The sequence below is a fragment of the Pelmatolapia mariae genome, linkage group LG3_W, assembly GCF_036321145.2.
Source record: "Pelmatolapia mariae isolate MD_Pm_ZW linkage group LG3_W, Pm_UMD_F_2, whole genome shotgun sequence".
Taxonomy (NCBI): Eukaryota; Metazoa; Chordata; class Actinopteri; order Cichliformes; family Cichlidae; genus Pelmatolapia; species Pelmatolapia mariae.
The window spans coordinates 43,045,379-43,072,033 of record NC_086229.1 but is presented as its reverse complement, the minus strand read 5'-3'; the positions used below and the strand labels follow the sequence as shown (position 1 = coordinate 43,072,033).

At 52.2% G+C, this 26,655-nt stretch overlaps 1 protein-coding gene across 3 annotated transcripts in view; it reads left to right on the top strand.

Annotated features, from left to right (window-relative positions):
• LOC134624465 (semaphorin-6D-like) overlaps positions 1–26,655 on the top strand; it is a 93,883-nt gene that overhangs the window by 40,990 nt on the left and 26,238 nt on the right. For all 3 annotated transcript variants that reach the window (XM_063469432.1, XM_063469431.1, XM_063469433.1), the window contains 15 exons: positions 3,479–3,690; positions 3,895–4,009; positions 5,305–5,362; positions 7,141–7,197; positions 7,274–7,375; positions 16,423–16,513; positions 16,728–16,850; positions 17,268–17,356; positions 17,657–17,746; positions 17,819–17,946; positions 18,814–18,945; positions 19,057–19,212; positions 20,949–21,122; positions 21,196–21,336; positions 22,440–22,517. In XM_063469432.1, the coding sequence (XP_063325502.1) occupies positions 3,549–3,690; positions 3,895–4,009; positions 5,305–5,362; positions 7,141–7,197; positions 7,274–7,375; positions 16,423–16,513; positions 16,728–16,850; positions 17,268–17,356; positions 17,657–17,746; positions 17,819–17,946; positions 18,814–18,945; positions 19,057–19,212; positions 20,949–21,122; positions 21,196–21,336; positions 22,440–22,517 (1,676 nt within the window). In that variant the 5' untranslated portion in view covers positions 3,479–3,548. The remainder of the gene's footprint in view (positions 1–3,478; positions 3,691–3,894; positions 4,010–5,304; positions 5,363–7,140; positions 7,198–7,273; positions 7,376–16,422; positions 16,514–16,727; positions 16,851–17,267; positions 17,357–17,656; positions 17,747–17,818; positions 17,947–18,813; positions 18,946–19,056; positions 19,213–20,948; positions 21,123–21,195; positions 21,337–22,439; positions 22,518–26,655) is intronic.

Here is a 26,655-nt window from a genome sequence, read left to right as displayed (position 1 = left end):
TCTGCTAGCATTAGCTGATAGCTTAGCCCTCCACCCTTCATCCACCGACAAAACACTGACGGAGGTGTGCACATCCAGCTGCTTTTAACTAGCACAACACACACAGACACACACACACACACACAGTGACACACACACACTCGAGGGGAAGAGACAGTCCTGCAGCACAGGGACCATGAAATCATTGATTAAGGGTCAAACCTAAACACCTCCATGTGTACCCGCGCCCACCCATGCGTACCCGCGCCCACCCGTGTGTACCTGCATATAGTAATGAGTTTCTGTCACAGAGACCTCATGAGGAAATGTGACGAGGCTCCAGACAGAATGTCTCAAAGACGGCCTAAATAGAGCCACCTTATCTCCAAGGTGAGCTGTGTGTGTGTGTGTGTGTGTGTGTGTGTGTGTGTGTGTGTGTGTGTGTGTGTGTGGTTCGTTAGACCAGGCCATGTGTCTCAGGCTTGTCTCACTGAATGAGAATTGACATGAGGGCTTCTTTGGCTCCGAGCAGCAAACTAATGATTTAAGGAATGACACACACACACACACACACACACACACCTGATCATCTCCCAAAGACACACCTTGACAAAGTCCTGAAATTGACCAGCCCCTAGTTGGCCCCAGCTGTCCCCTGGGCTGGGTACAGCTCCCAGAGATTAGACTGAGCCGGGCTCCTCCTAATGTAAGTGTCAGTCTCATAAAGCAGGTTTGTTTAAACTGGGCAGAGCTGCAGAGTGACGATGACTCGCATCCTGAGTGGACACACATCGTCCTGCCACTCTGGGACTTCCTGTCTGTTCTTCACGTGTTTGATCTTTTGCGTCGCACTTTTGTGATGTTGAGCTTTTTTACCTGCTGCTGTTTGATTCGTGTTGATTTCAGAGAAAATGTCTGTTTGTGTGATCGTGTAGGGGTGATGGTCTCTGTGCCAAAATACATCCGTGTGAATGTGTTTGATGCAGCTGCCTGTAGTGTAGGGCAGGGGATAACGTCTGGATCAGCTGCTGGTATTTTCACTGTAACTACTGTTTGTGTGAGCAGCGAGCCGCTCTCGCCACATATCTGTAACAACATTTAGTGCTTGTGTTGGAGCTGACGTGTCCCCTGTAATGCACAGGTCCCTGAACACATCGCCGTCCTCTGCAGTTGCACACGTCTGTAACTGTCCTGTGTCGTGGTTTTGGGATTGTCGTGCCTCAGAGTTCCTGACTTTGGATTGGCTACTCTGAGCTCCGATCTCTGACTGAATGTGAATCTGATTGGTCAGTTGAACCAGTGGCGACCTGCAGCTCCCGGCTGCAGGTCGCCACCTCCTCCTCTCTCAGCCTGTCATCCCATCGCCACCTCATTGTACGCTGGATGTTTCGTCCTCTGCAGCGTGTGTGGGGCGTGGCCTGGTGCTTGAAGCACTAATGCATGCAGTGATCATTCTGTCAGCTTTCCTCAGATCAGGGCTGATTACATGGCAGCCATGTTGGAAATGACCAGAAACGGTGAGCCGTATGTGACCATGGCGACGCGCTCGCTCCTCGGGGAGCAGTTTGTGGGCATGCTCAGACTCCTCCACGTTCTACCTCCTGTCTCCTCCTCACACCTTGTAATGGAGACGAGGAAGGTGTTGGCACCAGCGGCCTCCATCAGGTTTCTGATGAGGAGGAGGAAGAAAAGTGATGTTTTCAGATCCAAAACTGGAGGAGGGAGTGACGCCTCCTTCATTCTCCTCCATTTCTAGGCCAGGGAATAAAGAGGAGGAGGAGTGGACTCGTCACCTCTGGGACCGCCTTCTCCGCCTTTCATTTGTCAGGTGTGAGGTGAGGAGACGACAGGAAGGAGGAGGTGATGGAGAGGAGAGCGTTCACCTTCATGCTCACTCACTGTGACACCAGTGAGCTGAGGAGGGGCTTGCCTACAGGGGGCGCCCTGGGCAACATCAGCTCCTATTGACCTGCAGCGCATGGACACACAAACACACACATTCTCGTTTTTATGTCTTAGTGAGGACATCTAATTGACATAATGCTTTCTTGCTGCTTACCATAACCCTGAGCCTAGCTGTAACCCTGACACTAAAACCACATTTTGAGTTTAAAAAATGTCTTCAAACTCATGAGGACGGGCATTTTTGTCCTCATTAGTGACTGTTGGTCCCCACAAGGATGGTAACATTCCAGTTTTGGTCCCCACAACCATATGTAAACAGGCACTCACACACACAGAGGTCCTCAGTGGGACCGTGGGGCCTTCAGGAGATCAGATAACATCAGAGAACAGATGTTCCTGTTATCTGAAGTAAAAACAGGACTCATTCAGAAAAATATCTGCTGCAGTGTTTGATGGGACGTAAGCATGCAGGTGACGGTCAGGTGGACAGGTGGAGCACCACAAAGGAGAGAAAAGGGGGGGGGGCTAAAACAGCTTGTTTCAGACACAGACGAACCGTGTCCTCTCCGAGGCCCAGGATCAGATACAGGAGCGTTATTATGAAGTAGGAGTCATGGAAAGCTGGTGTCCACGAAGCAGTGGAGGAGAAAAGGAACAGAGAGGGGTGGAGTTACTGCTCGTGCGGCCTCGCCGGGCGCCCTGCTAACGACTGAACATTACAGCGCCTGATAAAAACGCGACAAACGAGCAGCCAACAGTGCACTGACTCCACCCTCCCACACCCCCACAGAGCCTGGACTCCGCCCCTCAGGCGTGACGGTCCCTGTGTCCGTGCAGGTGTGGGTGGTGTGGACACGGCACACCTGTGCAGCTGTGAGAGCTCTGTGTTAATGTGCTGACAGTCAGAATCGATCGCAGGTTTGACTCTGCGGCCCGTCGGGTGACTGCGCGGCTAACGGCTGAGCGATATGCTAATCCTCAGGATTTATAGATGTGGCCGAAGAGCGGTGAACTCTGACATGTGTCTGTGAAGGTTCTCAGTCATCCAGGTCATCGTAGTGTAAGCAGCTTGGAAAGAAAAACGTCTGGACTTCTTTAAGTAGCTTGAAGACGTTTCACCTCTCACCCGAGAAGCTTCTTCAGTTCTAAGGTCAAATGGTGGAGAGTCCCAATCACAATCACAATCAGCCAGGGTTTCAGGTGAACCGGCTGTGAAACCTGGCCCCACCCTATCATGTGATTTCCTGAGGTCAGATGGTCCAGGATGTGAGTGGGTGTTAAGGCGTCTGGGAAGGATCTCAAAACTGGATTATAGATGGCAGACAGTTGGTGTCGTAAACCACCGCCTCTGTTCAAAGATGGTCGCTCACAGTGGACATAAATGGCTTCTTTCAAACCATCTGTCCTCTCTGTCCAACATGTGGACATTGGTGGCCTCGAAAGAGTGACCTTTGACCTTTAGATGCAGATGGACTGCTGAGTCTTGTCCTGTGGAGGTGGCTCTTCTATGTTGTGCCTTAGAAGAGCTCCTAAGACGGTGAACTCTGACCTCTCTGTCTAACCTTCACCTCTTTCTGTGTCTTTCTCCTGACAGCTGACATCCGCCATGACCTGCTGACATCACCGTCCCACCGCCCCCTCCTCCTTCCATTTCTTTCCTCGCAATGGCCCTGACCTGTTGGCTGTCGCCATGGCGACCCCCAACCCTGCTGCTGCTGCTGCTCACTTCCTGGTTGCCGGCTGAGTCGGCTTCAACCACGCCCTTCCCCAAAGACCTGGAGCCGATCAGCGTGGTCAACTCAGAGCGTGAGTATTGCGCGATGGTGATGATGTCGTCCCGCTGTGGTCGTTTCACATCACTATAGCAACCGTTCCTTCATCTGATTGGACGGAGACAATCTATCTCTGCTGTGTTCCTGTTTGTTCTGATTTACAAACTGACCACACTCACATTTGTTAGCATGCTCTCCACACACACACACGCACATTTATGTTTTTGTGCGTTTACAGAGTCGTTTCAGTACCCGGGGTTTCAGGGTTTGCTTCAGGACAACGACACGCTGAGGCTGGGCCTGGACTTCCAGAGGATGCTACGGATCAACCACGTGCTGTACATCGCAGCGAGGTCGACATGCACGCACGCATATGCACGCACACATGCACGCACGCACGCACATGCACGCACGCATATGCACGCACACACACACACGCACGCACACACACACGCACGCACATGCACGCACGCACGCATACGCACGCACACACACGCATGCACACACATGCACGCACGCACACACACGCACAGCTGGACCAAAGCTTGTGTGTTTTCAGCAGCTTGAGTAAACTAGTAAACGTGACCTGTGAGGACACATATGTTTTTAGTGACATCATCAAAGATGATTTTACTGTCTGGACACGCCCACAGGCTCCGTTTTATTGACATAATGCAGCATAAATATTCCAAGAACAATAGTGAGCTTCCCGTAGCTGCACACTGCACTGCAGTAGTGAGTCGGTCAGTTGGCTCAACGTGAACATCAAAGTGTTCCTATTAGCACTAAATCGTTTTAGTCTCTTTGAATGATGATTTGATGTTTCTGTCAGTTTAAACCTGAGGCTGGAGGAAATCAAAGAGACATTTTTCATGTTTTCTGTCCATAAATTGGTTTTATTGTTGATCCTGAAAATCAAATCCAGCTCAGAGAGCAGCAGCAGTCAGGAATGACTCGTGACCCTGAACACACCTTTACTCAGGTGAACGTCTGCCAGTGTTTCCTGCTGTCGGCTGTACTCTGAGAGGATCTTGGTTCCTGTTTGTCACATAAACAGCAGAATGAATATTTCTGGAAACAGGAAGTGACCAATGGGACGTACTTTGGCCTCCGGGTGGTTCCAGCCTGCCCAGCTGACGTTTAGCTCTGTGCTGTTAGTTTACTCATTAAAATATTCAGCCATGAAGTCCGGGGCTGTGAGTAGGACACACACCGCGAAGCCATGGAAGAACCAAAATACTAATTAATTCATTCAGAGCGTCACGAGGAGTTTCTGCCACGCAGCAGGTCTTTGTAGAAAGTCCGACGGAAGTTCTTACATCAGTTTTATAGCCCTTTGGAGCTTGAGTATTCTTAAGATCCCTCACCGTGGTGCAGAGCACGGATCATACATGAGGATCCCTGTTTTTAGGACACGGCGAACACGTAAGGATCTGAGAATCCGAGCCGAGTCTTTGAAGATGGCCTGAGAGCGGTCTAGACTTCATCACTGAATATGTTTTATCAGAAACATTAGAGTCAACAGCAAAATAAATAATGAACAGCTGTCAGTGTTCCTGATAGGAAGTGCATCATGGAGGGGGTTGGATGGGCAGCACATCGATCGTAGTCCATTAAAGAGGCTGACTCTGTGCTTTGACCTCCGCAGGGATCATGTGTTCGCAGTCAACCTGACGACGGCTTCAGGGGAGTTCGTCCCACAGCTGGTGAGTGCGATCGCTCGGTAAACACACAACGACATGGCTGCGTGGAGTTGTCAGGGTGTCGCCTCTGAGCGTTCCTCACACGCAGTCTTAGAATAAAATGTTCAAAGACAAATGCAAAGATCTGTGAGTGCACATGAAGGCAGTCAGAGCTGTGTATGAGGTGTGGGGCCAAGCACGAAGCTGTTTGAGGTGTAAGACCGAGGCTGTGGAAGCTGAGCAGACCTCCGAGCAGCTCACTGACATGATTCCTAGAAGCTAAAAGAGGTTCTTGTACGTGCGTTTCTGCCTCGTTTACATCAGCACTTTGTTCTGTCCAACACTCACATGTCAGAGACCAGCGTGGGGTTCAGTGTGGTATGTATGTCACCACGCAGTGCTGGGCGCCCTGTCACAGCTGGCCCTATCCATTCAGAGTTAAAGGGAGGGGACCGAGGATAGACCTCTGTGGCACTCCATGTCACAGTGGGTGTGGAAGAGCATCACCAGCAGCGTCGTGTGAAACAAAAAGTTCATTTCAGAGTGAACTGGTCCAGAAAAATGTTCTGCTTCCAGCTCCTTCCTCCTCCCGTCGCTGTAGCTCATTGTTTTAAAAGCCAAGAAAGAAAAGTTAGTGTGTCAGGCCTGGCTGCGTGACCATAACCCTCCACGTGGACGCCAAAATGTCCTCCAGTGTGAGAGAGGAGCCAGGTGGAGGTGAGAGATGCTCATGTTCTGTTGGGCAGGCAGAAACCGGAGATGTTTCCTTCTCCTCGGCTGGCCGTCAACAGCGATGATGTCAGCGTGCCGCGCTGCTCGCTGCAGCCTTTGGTGCTGATGGGTGTCTGCGTGGACCTGCTGTTGAATGAGTGGGTGTCTGCTCACGGTGCTCGCTGTAAATATCAGCGCGCACAACAAAACTGTGCGTGACGCACAAAGGACGCGCTTCCTTTGATCTGCACACGTCCTCCTGATCAAAGAGAAGAGGTTACGGGGGCTCCTCACGGTAATGGGCCTCCCGGTGCATTGTGGGATGGCGGGCGGCGGCAGCTCTTTGATGTGAGCTGTTACTCTCGTTATCGGTGCTCCGACCTGAGCGGCGCGGCGAGGACCACGTCGGTCTGTGTGCGCTTTAATCTGTAATTATGGACTCGTGTTCTCGTCGGGTTTAGCACGTTTTACCACGGCGCCCACCGCGCTGATCGCCCACATCTGTTCTTTTAGGGGGAGAGACGGGAATAATCTGTATCCAGCTGGGATCTAATCCCATTTCTTTAAATCCATCATGAATAAAAGGGTCAATACGCTTTACAGGCGCTGTAGCCCCACCTCTTTCAAGCTGCAGGCTGGGCTTTTGTCTGTCGAGGTTATCTGTAGGTGTGTTTACATTTTCTGGCATGGTATCAAACCTGTTGACGCTGCCTCTGATGCACGCTGAGTGTGAGTGAAATGATGCTCAGCTGTGTGTTCGCTGCGAGGCTGCACGCTGAGGCGTCCTGTTTCTATTTTAAAACCCAAATCAGCCCAAATAGGGCGCATTTTTCTCAGCCAGAGCGGAGCGATGACTCAGCAGCAGAGAAGTGAAGCATGCTGGGTTATTTTAGCAGGTCTCAGGCGTAGAACGTCAGTGCTGAGAGCGTGAAAAGGTGGCTGTTTTGGTGTTGGGGTTGAGACTGAGGTTTGTGTGCGTGAGCTGTTGCCGACTGCTCCGCCTCCTCGCACGTGTGTTCACGCCTAATCAAACCTCTGTTCCCCACATGCTGAGAAAATCACGCCCTCACTTTCCTCTTCCTGTGTTTCAGAAGCTGACGTGGAAGTCCAACGACGTCAGCAAGTGCACGGTCAGAGGGAAGAACAGCGTGAGTTCACCTCCACCTCTGCTTCTGCAGCTCCGTCAGTTTTCCTCACAGTTCTAACTCTGCCTTTGTGTTCCAGGACGAGTGCTACAACTACGTGAAGGTGTTGGTGCCTCGAAACGACGAGACTCTGTTTGCCTGCGGGACCAACGCCTTCAACCCGACCTGCCGAAACTACAAGGTGAGCTTCAAAGGGCTTGCTCGGTGAGAGGGCGCGCTCGGTGAGAGGGTTTTAAAGAACTCACAGCTGCGTTGTGCCTCTCCTTCTGCAGCTCAATATTAAATTCGATAGCTTTTAAACTGCAGCGTGTCGGAGTTCCTCCAGCCCAGAGAGCGCGCTCTTAATTAGACTTTAATTTTATTAATTTTCTGTCACGTATTTGGCTGCGTGTGGATTATGAGACAGTCGATCATTAACCAAAGGCAAGTTCATTTTTCCCCTCTTCAGCTTTTTCTTGTGAGTGTTTGAGGGCTGAATTAAAGTCATCCCAATGAGACATGTTCACCGGATCCTTTCACACAATACTGCGCGGACATCAAACCCACTTTACATGGACAGCCCACTTCACTGGACCAGACCAGTGAAACTCCCCCTCCTGTCAGAGTCAGTCAGATATGTGAATGTCAGAAGAAGAAGAAGCCGTTTCTCTGTTTCCTACATGATGAAGAAATAAACGTTTAAACTAGGAGAGAAGGTTCTGCTCGCTGGTTGGCCAGACAGTCCTGTAAATATAAAACAGAAAGTTGTTGTTTGTTCACGGAACATGTGCTTCCCCCGCTGTTGATCCACTGTAAAAAACTGATTTCTAAAGCAGACAGTCAAAAAACAGCAACTCTTATCTACTACATAATTACTTTAGTGTGGGATGAAAGTCCTCAGAGTAGAGCTGTATGAGCCGTAAGAGCAGGAAAAGCTGTGAAAGTTCTTAAAATACAAAATATATCTAAACTATCAGGGGGAGGGGCTATGGCTGCGAGCTCTCTGTGAGGTCACAGCTCAGTGGGCTCAGTTGGATGTCGGGCTGTTTTATGTCTCGTGGATGTCGGGTGGGGTTGGAACAATGTCAGGCGCTTGGATGTCGGGTGGGGTGGCACAATGTCGGGCGCTTGGATGTCGGGTGGGGTTGGCACAATGTCGGGCGTTTGGATGTCGGGTGGGGTTGGCACAATGTCAGGCGGTTAGATGTCGGGTGGGGTTGGCACAATGTCGGGCGTTTGGATGTCAGGTGGGGTGGCACAATGTCGGGCTGTTAGATGTCGGGTGGGGTTGGCACAATGTCGGGCGTTTGGATGTCGGGTGGGGTTGGCACAATGTCGGGCGGTTAGATGTCGGGTGGGGTTGGCACAATGTCGGGCGTTTGGATGTCGGGTGGGGTGGCACAATGTTGGGCTGTTAGATGTCGGGTGGGGTTGGCACAATGTTGGGTGGTTGGATGTCGGGTGGGGTTGGAACAATGTCGGGCGCTTGGATGTCGGGTGGGGTTGGAACAATATCGGGCGGTTGGATGTCAGGTGGGGTGGCACAATGTCGGGCGCTTGGATGTCGGGTGGGGTTTGAACAATGTCGGGCGCTTGGATGTCGGGTGGGGTTGGAACAATGTCGGGTGTTTGGATGTCGGGTGGGGTTGGCACAATGTCGGGCGTTTGGATGTCGGGTGGGGTTGGCACAATGTCGGGCGGTTAGATGTCGGGTGGGGTTGGCACAATGTCGGGCGTTTGGATGTCAGGTGGGGTGGCACAATGTCGGGCTGTTAGATGTCGGGTGGGGTTGGCACAATGTCGGGCGTTTGGATGTCGGGTGGGGTTGGCACAATGTCGGGCGGTTAGATGTCGGGTGGGGTTGGCACAATGTCGGGCGTTTGAATGTCGGGTGGGGTGGCACAATGTTGGGCTGTTAGATGTCGGGTGGGGTTGGCACAATGTTGGGTGGTTGGATGTCGGGTGGGGTTGGAACAATGTCGGGCGCTTGGATGTCGGGTGGGGTTGGAACAATGTCGGGCGCTTGGATGTCGGGTGGGGTGGCACAATGTCGGGCGGTTGGATGTCAGGTGGGGTGGCACAATGTCGGGCGCTTGGATGTCGGGTGGGGTTGGAACAATGTCGGGCGCTTGGATGTCGGGTGGGGTTGGAGCAATGTCGGGCGCTTGGATGTCGGGTGGGGTGGCACAATGTCGGGTGTTTACATGTCAGGCATTTGGATGTCGGGCTGTTTTATGTCTCGTGGATGTCGGGTGGGGTTGGAACAATGTCAGGCGCTTGGATGTCGGGTGGGGTTGGAACAATGTCGGGCGCTTGGATGTCGGGTGGGGTGGCACAATGTCGGGTGTTTACATGTCAGGCATTTGGATGTCGGGCTGTTTTATGTCTCGTGGATGTCGGGTGGGGTTGGAACAATGTCAGGCGCTTGGATGTCGGGTGGGGTGGCACAATGTCGGGCGCTTGGATGTCGGGTGGGGTTGGCACAATGTCGGGCGTTTGGATGTCAGGTGGGGTTGGCACAATGTCGGGCGGTTAGATGTCGGGTGGGGTTGGCACAATGTCGGGCGTTTGGATGTCAGGTGGGGTGGCACAATGTCGGGCTGTTAGATGTCGGGTGGGGTTGGCACAATGTCGGGCGTTTGGATGTCGGGTGGGGTTGGCACAATGTCGGGCGGTTAGATGTCGGGTGGGGTTGGCACAATGTCGGGCGTTTGGATGTCGGGTGGGGTGGCACAATGTCGGGCTGTTAGATGTCGGGTGGGGTTGGCACAATGTCGGGCGCTTGGATGTCGGGTGGGGTTGGAACAATGTCGGGCGCTTGGATGTCGGGTGGGGTTGGCACAATGTCGGGCGGTTGGATGTCGGGTGGGGTTGGCACAATGTCGGGCGCTTGGATGTCGGGTGGGGTTGGAACAATGTCGGGCGCTTGGATGTCGGGTGGGGTTGGAACAATGTCGGGTGTTTGGATGTCGGGTGGGGTTGGCACAATGTCGGGCGTTTGGATGTCGGGTGGGGTTTGAACAATGTCGGGCGCTTGGATGTCGGGTGGGGTTGGAACAATGTCGGGCGTTTGGATGTCGGGTGGGGTTGGCACAATGTCGGGCGTTTGGATGTCGGGTGGGGTTGGCACAATGTCGGGCGGTTAGATGTCGGGTGGGGTTGGCACAATGTCGGGCGTTTGGATGTCAGGTGGGGTGGCACAATGTCGGGCTGTTAGATGTCGGGTGGGGTTGGCACAATGTCGGGCGTTTGGATGTGGGTGGGGTTGGCACAATGTCGGGCGGTTAGATGTCGGGTGGGGTTGGCACAATGTCGGGCGTTTGAATGTCGGGTGGGGTGGCACAATGTTGGGCTGTTAGATGTCGGGTGGGGTTGGCACAATGTTGGGTGGTTGGATGTCGGGTGGGGTTGGAACAATGTCGGGCGCTTGGATGTCGGGTGGGGTTGGAACAATGTCGGGCGCTTGGATGTCGGGTGGGGTGGCACAATGTCGGGCGGTTGGATGTCAGGTGGGGTGGCACAATGTCGGGCGCTTGGATGTCGGGTGGGGTTGGAACAATGTCGGGCGCTTGGATGTCGGGTGGGGTTGGAGCAATGTCGGGCGCTTGGATGTCGGGTGGGGTGGCACAATGTCGGGTGTTTACATGTCAGGCATTTGGATGTCGGGCTGTTTTATGTCTCGTGGATGTCGGGTGGGGTTGGAACAATGTCAGGCGCTTGGATGTCGGGTGGGGTTGGAACAATGTCGGGCGCTTGGATGTCGGGTGGGGTGGCACAATGTCGGGTGTTTACATGTCAGGCATTTGGATGTCGGGCTGTTTTATGTCTCGTGGATGTCGGGTGGGGTTGGAACAATGTCAGGCGCTTGGATGTCGGGTGGGGTGGCACAATGTCGGGCGCTTGGATGTCGGGTGGGGTTGGCACAATGTCGGGCGTTTGGATGTCAGGTGGGGTTGGCACAATGTCGGGCGGTTAGATGTCGGGTGGGGTTGGCACAATGTCGGGCGTTTGGATGTCAGGTGGGGTGGCACAATGTCGGGCTGTTAGATGTCGGGTGGGGTTGGCACAATGTCGGGCGCTTGGATGTCGGGTGGGGTTGGAACAATGTCGGGCGCTTGGATGTCGGGTGGGGTTGGCACAATGTCGGGCGGTTGGATGTCGGGTGGGGTTGGCACAATGTCGGGCGCTTGGATGTCGGGTGGGGTTGGAACAATGTCGGGCGCTTGGATGTCGGGTGGGGTTGGAACAATGTCGGGTGTTTGGATGTCGGGTGGGGTTGGCACAATGTCGGGCGTTTGGATGTTGGGTGGGGTGGCACAATGTCGGGCTGTTAGATGTCGGGGTTGGCACAATGTCGGGCGCTTGGATGTCGGGTGGGGTTGGAACAATGTCGGGCGCTTGGATGTCGGGTGGGGTTGGCACAATGTCGGGCGGTTGGATGTCGGGTGGGGTTGGCACAATGTCGGGCGCTTGGATGTCGGGTGGGGTTGGAACAATGTCGGGCGCTTGGATGTCGGGTGGGGTTGGCACAATGTCGGGCGGTTGGATGTCGGGTGGGGTTGGCACAATGTCGGGCGCTTGGATGTCGGGTGGGGTTGGAACAATGTCGGGCGCTTGGATGTCGGGTGGGGTTGGAACAATGTCGGGCGCTTGGATGTCGGGTGGGGTTGGCACAATGTTGGGTGGTTGGATGTCAGGCAGTTGGATGTCGGGCTGTTTTATGTCTTGTGGATGTCGGGTGGGGTTGGAACAATGTCGGGCACTTGGATGTCGGGTGGGGTTGGAACAATGTCGGGTGTTTGGATGTCGGGTGGGGGTGGCACAATGTTGGGTGGTTGGATGTCAGGTGGGGTGGCACAATGTCGGGCGCTTTGATGTCGGGTGGGGTTGGAACAATGTCGGGTGTTTGGATGTCGGGTGGGGTGGCACAATGTTGGGTGGTTGGATGTCAGGTGGGGTGGCACGATGTCGGGCGCTTGGATGTCGGGTGGGGTTGGAACAATGTCGGGTGTTTGGATGTTGGGTGGGGTGGCACAATGTTGGGTGGTTGGATGTCAGGCAGTTGGATGTCGGGCTGTTTTATGTCTTGTGGATGTCGGGTGGGGTTGGAACAATGTCGGGTGTTTGGATGTCGGGTGGGGTTGGCACAATGTCGGGCGCTTGGATGTCGGGTGGAGTTGGAACAATGTCGGGCGCTTGGATGTCGGGTGGGGTTGGCACAATGTCGGGCGCTTGGATGTCGGGTGGGGTTGGCACAATGTCGGGCGCTTGGATGTCGGGTGGGGTTGGAACAATGTCGGGTGTTTGGATGTCGGGTGGGGTGGCACAATGTTGGGTGGTTGGATGTCAGGTGGGGTGGCACAATGTCGGGCGCTTGGATGTCGGGTGGGGTTGGAACAATGTTGGGCGCTTGGATGTCGGGTGGGGTTGGAACAATGTCGGGTGTTTGGATGTTGGGTGGGGTGGCACAATGTTGGGTGGTTGGATGTCAGGCAGTTGGATGTCGGCCTGTTTTATGTCTTGTGGATGTCGGGTGGGGTTGGAACAATGTCGGGCGCTTGGATGTCGGGTGGGGTTGGAACAATGTCGGGTGTTTGGATGTCGGGTGGGGTGGCACAATGTTGGGTGGTTGGATGTCAGGTGGGGTGGCACAATGTCGGGCGCTTGGATGTCGGGTGGGGTTGGAACAATGTCGGGTGTTTGGATGTCGGGTGGGGTGGCACAATGTTGGGTGGTTGGATGTCAGGTGGGGTGGCACAATGTCGGGCGCTTGGATGTCGGGTGGGGTTGGAACAATGTCGGGTGTTTGGATGTTGGGTGGGGTGGCACAATGTTGGGTGGTTGGATGTCAGGCAGTTGGATGTCGGGCTGTTTTATGTCTTGTGGATGTCGGGTGGGGTTGGAACAATGTCGGGCGCTTGGATGTCGGGTGGGGTGGCACAATGTCGGGTGTTTACATGTCAGGCATTTGGATGTCGGGCTGTTAGATGTTGGGTTGTTCAATGTCGGGTGGGGGTGGCACAGTGTCGGGTGTTTGGATGTTGGGCGGTTGGATGTCGGGTGGGGCTGGCACAATGTTGGGTGTTTGGGTGTCGGGTGGGGTTGGCACAATGTCAGGCGGTTGGATGTCGGACAGTGGGTTAGGGTGTTGGGTGGGTGAATGTCGGGAGGGTGGGGGTTGCAGAGAGGATGCTGCACTGAAAAGCTGGCAGCTGCTTTGGTCACTCGCAGGTTTCAGGCCCTTTCTCAATTCTCAAGTGAGTCCGTACTCGTGTACTCGGCGAGTCCGGGCTTGGCGAGAACACGAGTACGGACTCGCGATTTGTACAATTGGAACACCTGCGTACTTGATGATGTCACAGGTCTGGAGTTTTTACTGCTGTCCCCTCTTAATTTAACTGTAAGTAACATGTTATGAAGCTTAACTTTAATCACAGCCAAACCGGTTTACTCAGGAACAAATAAAACTGAAATAAACCAAACATTAACATTTAGAAGTGATCTAAGTGACTTATCTATCATGTTTAACCTGAGTGGGGGGGGGGTTAAAAACGATGGCGGCAGTCCGCTGTTCTCGCCGGCTCTAGTTATCCTCGACCTCGTCTGCTATGGAGCTGGCGGGTCACAGACGTCTCCGAAAATGTCGGAGCATGCTTGGAAATATGTGATATCTTGATAAACCGAGCAGATATTTGAAGCTTACACAGCTACATTCTCGCCTGAAAATAACTTAAAAGTTTATTTTGTGACCCAGAAAGAGTAATATTTAAAAGTGCTCCTCCGCCATGGCCGCATTTGGGTTTTGGACGAAATGCATTCTGGGATATTTAGCTGTACCAACTACACACAAGTCACCGGCGATGCATGCTCGATAAAACGGGCGGAGCGAGAACACATCCGGGAATTTTTCGCGTTCTCGGCTTGATGCGTAGTTTGAATTGGAACAGTACTTGGTCTCCTACTGATGATGTATAGCGAGTACACGAGAACGCAAGTACGCATATTGAGACAGGGCCTCAGACTCTCGATCAGCTGCAGTAAAATGTGAAAAAGGATGCAAACAGGAAACGGAGAGTGTTCCCCTTCAAAGTAAAAGTGGTGCCCTTTTGAAACTTGGGGGTGCAGCAGTAAGACAGGTTTGCCTGTGTATCCATGTGTAATAATGAGTGAAGAACTAATGAAAGGACCAATCACAGCTCAGTGGTGAGAGCGCCATCCTGCTGCTTCTGGACGTGAGTCATTCTGACATGAACTGAAGGTAATGACTTTGATATTTTGCGAGTTATTATTTTTAAATGTTTAATTTTTTAATTCCAGTCAATTAAATGGAGCCGTGCTTCCTGCTGAGCGCTGCTGTGACTGATTACCACAGTCGCATAAAGTGAGCGCAGCCTTTGTTTCCCGTCACTGTTTCCTAACAACTCGCTGCTGTGTCTGAGTGCGTCTGTTCTCTCCGTGCCCATTATCCTCTCAGCCGCTCAGCTCCCCCCGCCGTCACCAGCGTTGGGTTAATGAGCGCAGAGTTGACATGACGGCGTTCCCCGGATCCTAATTGAAAGTGTCAGGTGGATCGGGATGCCTTGTCGAGACCTAACGCGACACTTTCACAACAAAAGCCACAATTTCAGGTGTCAATCCAGAACTGCGCTCTTTTTTTTTTTCCCATCACGCCGCCGTGCCGCTGCGGTTTGATTGACAGCCGATGACCCCATTTAGCAGAAGCTTTGTGTGCTTTGAAACCTCCGGCGGTGAGAAGGAAACCTGCTCACCCGAAGCTCACAGAGCGCTCTGTTCCCCTGGGAGGAGCTGAGCAGGCGGCACCTCTGACACGCAGCGCTTTCATCATCCAGCAAAGAGCAGTTTTGTTAGCGAGGACATGGAAACGCCTTCATCCTCTCACTGCTCTGAAACAGCCAATCACCTCAACGCTGCTGTTAGCTTTAGCACAGGTGCCCCGAAGGCTCATTTCCAGCTCCAGGCTTTCGTGCTGGGACTCACTCAGGGCTAGGGATGGGTATCGTTTAGGTTTTATCGGATACCGGTGCCAAATCGGTACTTTTGAAACGGTGCCGGTGCTTAAACGGTGCTCGAACTGGTGCTCGAACCGGTGCTTAAAGAATGGAGAACACAAACTTTGTCCAAAAACCTCTCATGTTTTTATTTTTAGCAGTCTCTTTTTTTCTGCAAAATGATAAGCACCGTCCAGCCCCACGCACGGGGCGATCCACGCTGACTCGCTAATGGAGATTTACCACACCCGCAGTAGATGTGCTCGGTGTGAGCTCTTGCAGCAAGCTGTCAAATACGGTGCATTTCTCGGCTTTTTAAAAAACGCTATGCGTCGCCAGGTGTTTCATCAGATTCGAGGTGTTACCTCCTTTGCACAGTATCACCTTAAAGCACTTGTTGCAGGCTGCTGTTTGCATCTTTTGCTGTGAAGTACAGCCAGACTTTGACGCTTCGCCTTGGGCATTTTTAATCTGTAGCTCTGCTCTAAAAGAACGTACGTACCTGGGCCCGCCTACTATCCTTGGAAAGGTAAAATGATTGGCTAGAATCCAAAGTGTATGACATCTCAGGAAAGTAAAGCACCGAAATGTGCGCTGCTTTTCGTTCTGGTTTGTACCGTTTATGTCAGAACCGGCGCCGTAATGGCACCGGATACCGGTACCCATCCCTACTCAGGGCAGCTTTGCATGATTCACAGTTCAGAATAAGCTCTGATCCTGGAGCTGGTGGTTGTAAGACGACGTCACTGTAATTAAAGGTTGATGTGAGGATGACTCAGCGAGGCTCCTCCTCTTCCTCTGCTGAGCTGGGGGAAGAGGAGCTATGCAGTTGGCTGGAGGGAGGAGTGAGTCTGCACTGCAGCGTGATGGCGAGGGAGGTGGATAAAGTGTTGAAGAGAGAGGGAGGGTTGAGCAGAAAGCTCAGAGCATGGAGTCAAAGATGGCGGCAGCGGCGCCTCAAGGCCTGCAGACGTGTGGATTTATGAGGCCCCGATTCGCCTAGCGTAGCCGCTGCACTGACAGTGAAGTACAAGCTGAGCGCTCTCAGCTCGCTACGACATCATCGGTACAAAAAGGAACTCATTATACATTATGGCTACCACAACAGGCAGGTCAAAGGTCACGGCCCGCTCAGCTGGTCTGTGCTGTCATAGACGAGGGAGTAACAGAATGCTTGCTGATGTCTGTTGTCTGGGTTTTGCAGTTTAATCTGTGTTTTTACTTTGCCCCACACACTCAGATGACCTCGCTGGAGCAGGTCGGGGAGGAGGTGGTGGGTCAGGCTCGCTGTCCCTTCGAGTCCGGTCAGTCCAACGTGGGACTGTTCGCTGGTGAGTCGACTGTAACTGGGTCAGCGGCGTTTCTATTCCAGCACACACACGTAGAAAAAATAGAATGTGGTTTCTGTTGGATGGTCCAAACAAGGACCAACGAGGCTAAAGGTGTTTGATGTGTGGAGAGCAAACAGGTGTGCTTCTTTCCAGTCTGTCCTTTTTTATCATCCCGTGTAAAAATGTGACGTTATACACCTGCCATGTTTCTCAGGTGGAGACTTCTACTCGGCCACCATGACGGACTTCCTGGCCAGCGACGCCGTCATCTACAGGAGCCTGGGCGAGGGCCGCCCCGTCCTCAGGACCGTCAAATACGACTCCAAGTGGCTGCGAGGTGGGTCACAGCTCCATCGCTCGCACGTTCGGATGTCGTGTAGTTTGTTATCGCACGTAAGCTCGAGGGTGTCGTTTATATTGGTGTGGCTGACGTCTCGCATGGCTCCCGTTAACCCGCTGCAGCCGAGGCTCACTGCGAGCCTGCTGAGGCTGTCCGCATACTTCTGCTGTGGTGAATCACACCTGCACGTCACGAAGCCGAGGGTGACAGCATCTGTCCCAGGACGCGACACGTTCCTGTGATCAGAGTAAACGCCGCACGCGTGAGCCAATCGCAGGACTGTGCAGTGGCTGTAGTGTGACGGTGTAGTGAAAGCAGCTGTTATCAGCTGTAACCATGGCGATGAGCTGACGCTCAGAGCGAAGGTGACACGTGACAGACATGATCACTGATTAATCTGTCCTCCCTCTGCAGAGCCGCACTTCCTGCACGCCATCGACTACGGGAACTATGTCTACTTCTTCCTGAGCGAGATTGCAGTGGAGTACACCACGCTGGGCAAGGTAACACTGTGTGTGTGTGTGTGTGTGTGTGTGTGTGTGTGTGTGTGTGTGGGTGTGTGTGTGTGTGTGTGTGAGACACACGCACACACACACCCCCGACAGTAGAGACACTCTCAGTCAGGCCTCGTGTGATTGGATCTTCAGTTAGTTTCTAATTAGATTTTGTATTCTTTAATTTGAAGGAGGAGTGGTGATGTCACAGGAAGTTTATGATAGCATTGATCATCGCCATGGCGTGCTGGTGGTTTAATCACCCGCCTCGCTGTGATGGAGTTAACCTGTTCTCTCGCCCGTCTGCAGGTGGTGTTCTCTCGGGTGGCCCGGGTCTGTAAGAACGATAACGGGGGATCTCCCAGAGTCCTGGAGCGATACTGGACGTCCTTCCTGAAGGTAGCGAACACGCTGCGGCGCAGCGCTGAGCTTTACCTGTCTGTGTCTCATCACTCTGCTCGTGTGCTTCAGGCTCGGCTCAACTGCTCGGTGCCCGGAGACTCCTTCTTCTACTTCGACGTGCTCCAGTCGCTCACCAACGTGCTGCAGATCAACCAGAGACCCGCCGTGGTCGGAGTCTTCACCACTCAGGCCAACAGGTATGCCGCTGTGAGGGGCGGAGCCTGATTAGGCTCAGAGCTAACGCGTTTGGAGAAGGAGGTGAGAACGCTGTGGTGTGTTTTTGGGAACAAGTCCTTGTTCCTCGGTAAACGTGTGGACACTCGGAGTGAGCAGGCGGGTTTTAGAAGATGAGTTATTGGGCTGTTATTTTGGGAAGGCGTTTGTGTGTCTGTTTGTGATGGAGGTCACACCTCTGAGGACGTGCTCTTGGATGAGCCGGGGACAACCAGGGGACTTCAGGAAGTTTAGGAGAGGGTGTCACTGGGAGGCTGGAGATGTGAATGTGTTACTGGAATGTGATTGGAGGACCGTTTTTTCTAATCTTGGGGCTGCATGATGTCATAGTGAAATGACGCACGGTCATATGAGGCACCCAGAAGCCCCGCCCACCTGCTGTGTAAAACTTTTCAGGACGGTGGGCTTAAAGTGGGAGGAGCTTAAACAGCCTGTTTTATCCAGTGTCAGGTAAAGAAGGATTATTCTGAACTGTGATTCATGCAAAGCCGCTCTGGGCCCGTTAAGATGGGAGCAGCGTGCTGGTGTTTGGACCAGTTTCCACGTTTTCGTGCTGGATGTCTCCCGCCGCTCCCCACCCACATTTCTTCACAGAGCAGTAGTACTCGCGGTGACTGACCCTCATTAGTCGCGGCGAAGCGTTCGCCCTCTCTCAGCGAGTTGTCTGGATGATTTGAGGTTGGACTGAGCGGTGAGTCGGTGGCATGCTACAGTTTGGGTTCGTGGGCTGAACTCGTACCGTCTCCGCTCCATGAACATCATTGTTGATGATGGTGTTTGTGATTGGTTGGACGGAAGTCTGCTGACTCGTGCCGTCCGTCTCTCTCCAGCATCCCCGGCTCGGCCGTCTGTGCCTTCTACATGGACGACATCGAGAAGGTGTTCAACGGGAAGTTCAAAGAGCAGAGGACCAGCGACTCCTCCTGGACTCCCGTACCCGACGAGCAAGTCCCCAGACCGAGGTGAGGACTGAATCCCAGTTTGCTTTCAGTCCCGCTTACTTAAACCCGGTTATCTTTGTGTTTGTGACAAAGACGAGCTCTGACGTGTCTGCTTCATTCTGAAATGTCCAGGCCCGGTACGTGTGCAGGCGACGGCTCGGCTTCAGAATACAAATCGTCTGTTCAGTTCCCGGATGACACGCTGACCTTCATCAAGTCGTATCCTCTGATGGACGAAGCTGTTCCCTCCGTCAACGACCGGCCCTGCTTCACCAGGACGTCCAGCAGGTAACAGCGATGGTTCAAATCCCAGAAGTGCTCTGATTGGTCAAACCTTATTGAGCTTCACTTCAGAGAATGATCAAAGCCAGAGCTCAGGTTACCATGCCGACTCGCGTTCCTGATGCAGGTGGAAGCTGATGTGTGAAAGTGTTTCAGTAAACCTCTGTTAACGCTTCAGCTGTGTTGGAGGCATCGTGTGGTCACGGTGAGTCCAGTATGTAAGATTCTGGTCCTCAGAGCTCAGCCACCCTCAAAAACTGTGTTTTTGGCCGTAAATGGAGGCTGCGAGCTCATTCTGGCTGGCTTCCTCACCTCTTTTACCAAAATTCTGAATTCTATTGCTGCTGATGTTTTATTCTTAGTTTTTCTTATTTGTATTTGAGGTGAACTGGTGTTGTGCTGCTGGAGCCATAATTTCTCCTCAAGGGATTAATAAAGTCTGTTCTAGTCTTCTATTGTATTCTATCACACGATGCAACAGGAAAGTGATCTGCAGCGTTGAATAACTGAGCCGGTGAACTGTGGAGCCGTCACGAGCTCCCTCACTGTTGAGATGAGTTTAGGAGTCACCGCAGCTCTTACCGCCTCCACCGTCCCCACGCGACGCCTGGAGGATAATCATCGGTATCAGCTGTGATTAGTCGCCGGCTCACAGGAAGTTCTCGCTCTGTGGCGGCTCTGAAAATTGACCTTTTTAATCTGCTTCTGCAGGTTTCAAATGAGTTTCTGATGATTTGTAATTATCACTCTGGAATAGGAATCAGGCTCTTAATTCTGCGTATGAATTAGCCTTTGCTCCGCAACGCTCCAAGCTTTCACATACCAACAGTCTTTGTGACTTTGTGAGTCAGTAACAGGTAAAAACAGAAAGGAACCCTCCGTGGTTAAATCAAGGTCCCCAGAGGATGTTTCATGTCTTTATTCAGTAATTTTCATTCACACTGATGCTTGACAGGCTTGAGTTTTATCCTGAGCTTATATGAAACTTAAAAGGTTCCACTTCCTTTGACTGAGGACAGGGGGAACCTTTGTGTTCGTGTTCCCTTCCTCTGATGGACGTCCTGCACTGAGAAGAAACCATCTGTGTTTCCTTATTTTTATGTTTTCTTTCACCGTTTGGTCACGTTTGAATTAAAGCGTCCTGGTATAGAGTATATTTCTCTGTCTGACTAATACTCAGCGTCTGAAGGAATGCAAACACAGTTAACATGCTCAAACCTTTTCTATAAACACCAAAGAAACACATACAAAATAAAAATTAGCCAGAAATTCATTTCAAGGACAAGATCCCGGATTAGCCCCCAATTGTGTCAGAGAGGAGGAGCCGTGTGAAGCTGTGAGGCAAAGATGGCACTTTATTGTTGTTATTGTTGCACATCCCTGCTGCATGGTTTGAACTGTTTTAATAGCAGCAGGATGAAAAGTGTTCACGGACCGTGTCAGTAAACAAAATCTGCCTATTTTTAAAGCAGTTATACTAAAAATGTGTTTTTAATTTAAAATATCACCCAGTCACGGCAGAAATACTACTTTGGGTTCATCTGAAAGTTGGTCTGAGGAGAATTTCAGTGATGAGAAGCAGCCTAAACCCTGAACCTCACTCTGGGTAGGGTCATGGTCAGGGAATGAAAAGCTGTCCTCCTCACACCCTCGCTCAGAATCACAAGCTCGTCAGAGTAAAGAAAAACTGTGTCTGAATTCCCTCCGCAGAGAAAAGATTTCATCTTCTGTCTTCCTCGTAGGTCCAAGTTGACCCAGATTGTGGTGGATGTCTCTGCTGGGCCTTTCAAGGACCGGACGGTGATGTTCCTGGGCTCAGACGATGGGCGGGTCTTGAAGGTTTTGGCCAGCACCCATCCAAATGACAGCTTTGGATCCAAACTGCTGGAGGACATCGACGTCTACAACCCTTTCAAGTAAGACGTGCTTCTGAGGACGGGCGAATCCTCCCGTTCCTCTGTTTAACCGACTGTCTCTGTTTGTGCTCAGGTGCAACGTTCAGGGTCAGGAGGACAGGAGGGTTCTGGGCCTGGAGCTCGATAAGGACCATCACGCCTTGTTTGTGGCGTTCAGCAGCTGTGTGATCAGAGTGCCGCTCAGCCGCTGCGCCCAACATGGAGCCTGCAAAAAGTACGAAATCTCAGACTTGCTGCGAGTCTGGTTTTATTTCATTGGTTTGGATTTCAGCTGGCCTGAAACGGCCTCACTATGATAACTCTGAAACATCCAGAGACATTAGAGCTGAGGTACGAAGCTTCATTTGGAAACATGGTGAATATTTCAGTGAGTGCTCGAGACAACGGAGACGAGCCCAATCAGTTAAACATGGAGGAGAAGAAGACGACGAAGAGATGGAGCTAAATTAGAGCCCATTCATCACTGTGTACACACACACACACACACACACACACACACACACACACACACACACGCGCGCTCTGGGTCTTTTTAATTATTGAGCAGGATCAATGAGTGCCAGCTCGTGTGATGTGTGAACACAGCTGCAGCGTACGGAGGCTCCCACCAGCTGTCTCCATCATGGAGATGCTAACAAAGACGTTCCACTCTTCTCCTCCTCCTCCTTCTTCTTCTCCTTCTTTGAGGTGACGTGGTCTCCGCCAACAGTTCACGGATCTGGAAGATGAGCAGATCTGAAGGTGTTTGCTGAAAGACTTTCCTAAAGGTTTAGGACAGGGGTCTCCAACTCCAGGCCTCGAGGGCCGGTGTCCTGCAGGTTTTAGATCTGACCCTGGGTCAGCACACCTGAATCACATGATTAGTTCATTACCAGGCCTCTGGAGAACTTCAAGACATGTTGAGGAGGTCATTTAGCCATTTAAATCAGCTGTGATGGATCAAGGACACATCTAAAACCTGCAGGACACCGGCCCTCGAGGCCTGGAGTTCCCCACCCGTGCTTTAGGGGATCATCAGGCAGCGACGTTTAAAGCTCTCTGCAGGTGTTCTCAGAGCATGCTGGGAGACTCGTCTAACCGCATGCATGAAAGTTTATTCAGTGTGCTGAACAATGAAAAAGCTGCAGCTGTTTCAGGTGGAGATACCTGGACAGGAAGTGGGAGTAAATGAAGAGCTTGGATGTGTGCCAACTGCAGGGCGGGGTGTGAGTGCGGTGATGTGTCACGCACGTTCAGACGGCGGGGCGTGACTGAGTGATGAGGAAGAGCACGTCGGCCCAAACTGTAACTGCCCCTCTTCCTCTCCTCCCTCTGCAGAGCCTGCTTGGCCTCTCGTGACCCATACTGTATCTGGCTTCGGACCGGGAGCTGCGCCAACGTTGCGCCGGGTTTCAAGTACGTATTATTTCCTGTTTCTGTGTCTGTGCCGCTCTATCTCTTCCTCTTCTTTGCTCCGCCTCCTTTCAGCCTCCAATCCGATGGCTAATAAAGCTCTGATGGCTCGGGCCGTATTTCTGCCCGCCTCGTACATCACAGATGTCGCCTCTCCGCCAGAGAGAGGACGGCGGGGAAACGTGGCGCCTGCACCGTGTTCGTGTAAATCTGTGCCTGTAACAGTTGTCAGGAGTCGAGCTGCTCGTTCTCTCAGAGAATCAGGTGATTTACTCCGTCAGCTACGCTTCCCTCAAACACTTCTGTTTCACCTCATCGCACAGGTGAAACAGGAAGCGTGTTGACCTTTGAACCAGTGACAGCCTCTCAGGCTCACAATGAAGCTGCTAAAAATCAGCGGTAGTTCCTCTGATGTCCAGCAGAGGCTCTCGTGAACGCATTTGCAGGCCTCTAAGAAAACTGGTTTGGTCTATGGTGAGGGGCGTGGCCTCTGTGACTGACAGGTGGATGGTGACACAGGCGGCTCGTGTTGGTGCTGTTAGAGCCCGTTGGAGCATTTTGTGGTAATCTGACCAATCACACGGCTGCTGTGAGGTTGCTGTGCTCCCAGAGCATTCACAAAGGCGGAGCTCCAGGTCTGCTGAATGAACTTCGAGGGTTTTGATTGGATGATACTCACAGGTATCTGTGTGTGTTTGCTGGAGCCTCGTGGTGAAAAATGTTTGCTTGCTTCTTTTAGAAACCATCATACCAGCGCCAAGGTGATGTTGTCCATCTTTCATATACAGTCTGTGGCCCTTTTTGGTTTTTCTTTGAAGAGTGTTTACTGTGACGTCATCATCGTTAAACCGAAGACCGAGTCGGTCCTCTGCTCTCTGTCAGCTGCCTGTCGACATTCCCAGGTGAAACGTTTCAGGAAGCTGTGCTCGTTCAGCCCCAAACAACCCGGCTCAGCGCTGAGAGGTTCGCAGGCTCCTCGAGAGAGCGCAGAGCGCTCGCGTGAGTCAGAGGAACGTCTGCGCCGTGAACACGTTTCACCTCCGATCAGAGAGGCTGACTCTGATCGTGTTGAAGCCTTTCTATGAATTCTCTGCGACGTCTGAGGCGTCGGGCTGAAGCACAAACTGCAGCATCCATCTGAGTCCCCGCGGCACTGTGGACTGCTGCGAAAAACGCCCGTTTGAGTCGCTGCGTGAAACGCTGAGGGAGAATCGGTGATGTGAGAGCTGCCTCGGCCAATCCCTGTCCAGCAGCAAAAACACTGTAAATGGAAGACGGCAGGCCTGTTTACCAGCTTTAACCTGCTTAGCCTAAAAACACACACACACAGCGGTGTGTTCATCTCCTAATCAATAGGTCCACAGTGTCAGGTAGCTCGCGCCCACTCCACAGCTCTTCAGGGCCATCGATCGATCTGTGGACGCGGCGTCGGTTAGTCTGCTGGGTCCGCAGATCGATCTGATGTTGTTTTCATACGCTGGTCGGGGGAGGGGTGTTTCAGCCGCACCGACTGTGAATATCATCAGCTGGGGTCCTCCTGACCTCAGGAACGAGCCTCAGACGGCAGGCGAGAGAACGATCACAGGAAGTGAGTGGAAACATCCCAAACTGTGAAACTGGAGCTCTTGGAGGAATCCTCCTGGTGTCTCATTTTCATTCAAGAAGATAAAATCAGACACTTTGTGTTCTTCGAACTTATCTGCGCCTGTGGAGAAACGAGTCGTCCTTGTTTCACAAAGGCAAACGGAGCTTTTCAAAATAAAGAATGATGTGAGGATGAAAGCATGTAAAGATGAAGCTCTGGTCGGATCAGTCTGAGCAAACATCTGGTCTGCACATGTGGAATAACTCAGATATTTCCTGTAGTCAGTTTATGAACGCAGCACGTATCTCACATAATTCCAGGATCCTGTGAAACTGAGGGGACGTTTCAGGAACAGGATGATTTCGTGGCAGAAACATGACGGCAGCGGTTACAGTCTGCACGCTTTCCTAACACGCCTCATTTTCTACTTTCTTATTCTCTGAAAGTGTCAGGGATTAGCTGGAAACGGCGATGCTAATCTTTCCCTTCACACTCATTTGAGTGTGTGCTCTGTAGCACCGAGCCTTTCTCTCTTTATCATGAGGAATATTTGTTTCCGTGTGAGTGTGTGCCGTCTGCAGGGACCTCTGCTTCGCTCCAAGCACACTTCATAAGAAAGGCTCGAGTCAGGAAGCCGCTCGCCTGGGAGCAAAACGCCGGCAGGGTGTTTGCACTCCGCCGTGCTTCCTCCAGCTCGTCCTGCGGCTGATTTGTTTACATCCATACAAACGTGCAGACGGGCTCGGTGTGTTTCAAGTGTACGACATCAGCTCATCATTTAACCTAAAATCACTTTATCTGAGCTTTATTCAGCACAGCATACGAGGTGTCACGTTACAGTGTGATGTGACGAGGCTTACAGGCGTGTTGTTGGTCTCCACATTAAACATCAGAAACGTTTGTTTCTGCAGTAAAGTCGGACATTTGAACACAGCCTCACAGCTGTGACCCGAACACCTCGTTTGTACCAGCGTGTGTGAAACACACAGAAACACCCTTCAGCTGCGATCACAGCTCTGCACATCAGAGGGCGCTCTGCAGCTTCCCTGCTGGCAGCACAAACACACTGATCAGCTGATCCGAGCGGAGGTCACCAACACCTGCACACAGCAGGGGTTCAGGACATGTTCATGTTTCATGTCTCAGAGAAGAAAACATTGGCTGAAATATTTGATATCGGTGTTATTGATCAGATATCAGCCTGATCTATCGCTCTGGTATCAGACAGGTTTGAGTTTGTGGGTCTGCTTAGCCGTCGCCGTGCCGACTCGTTGCCTAGCTGCGGTCCACTCACGCCCGGCGTCCTGAGCCGTCACACTGCAGACGCTGCAGGTGGTTATTTATGATGACCATCATATAGCTGACAGGAAATCATGGCGTCCTGCTCAGATGGCGGCGATGACGGAGGTGCACACAGATGGTTTTGGTCCAAACGGTGTTTAGAGGAAGTCACACAGATAATCTCCACCAACAGCAGCATGAACGACACACAGCGGGCGTTGCCATGCAGACAGAGAGGAGGATTTAAATGGACGGGGTGAGCCGGCGGAGATAAAAAGGAGGCGAGGAAGGAAACGGAGAGCAAGGCCAAGCTGTGATGCAAGAGGTGGAAAGGAGGAAGATGAGAGAGGAGCAGCAGCACAAAGACAGAGGAAGAGATCTGTGTCAGGAAGACGTGCAGCCGGGTTTGTCGGAGAGATTCACGGCGCTCTGACTCAGCGCTTTGGTCCGCTCGCCGCAGCTTTTATGAGGTTCGTCTTGTTTAAAGTCGGGGATCTGTGGAGGACCACAGCGCTGACTCTGTGCTGACGATGGTGTTTTGTAGGATGTTTAAAACGTCTTCCTGACGCGTCGTCAGCGAGGCGTTCACGTGCAGTCAGAAATGTGGACGCTGAGCGTTGTTTCCAGGAGGATCAGAGAAAGAGTTTTGGTGCTGAGTCGTTCCACTCGCCTGTTTTTGTCTCATTATTTTCTCACTGCTCTGCTGAAACTGAAGCTGGTGTTTTGGGCGTCTCATTGAAACCGAAGCACGCAGAAACCTCTGCAGCCTGAACTCGGCACGCCCGCCGGAGGCTGAGCTGCAGCTTCTCCTCTCAGAGGTGTTCGTGCAGAGCTGAAGGAGTTTCAGCTCCTCAAACTTCTGCTGAAAAGTAACAGATTCCCTCCGGGGAGAAGAAGGGATGAGGGAAGAGGAAGTTTAGCAGCTTATATAACTCCATGTGAAGACAGAAAATGGAGAAGCAGCTGCAGAATACTAAAAAAGGACAGCAGGAGGAGGCAGGTAGAGAGCCAGTTAACTGAAAACATCCGTGTGGTTTAAAATCCAAACTGAACTCAGATATTTAGGGGGCGCTCTCAGAGTCGGCCATGTTCACGCCGCTCCACCCTCCTCCCGTGTCAATGAGACGATGAAGGATCAGTGACCCTCACAGGTCTGCCCTCTTTACTGTAACAACAACTGATGATGTCATAAAACTACAGCAGCTGGAACAGCTGGCTGGGTCGCTCGCCCTCAGGTGGTCTGTCTGCATCTCTTATAAAGCAGCGCGGCGTGTC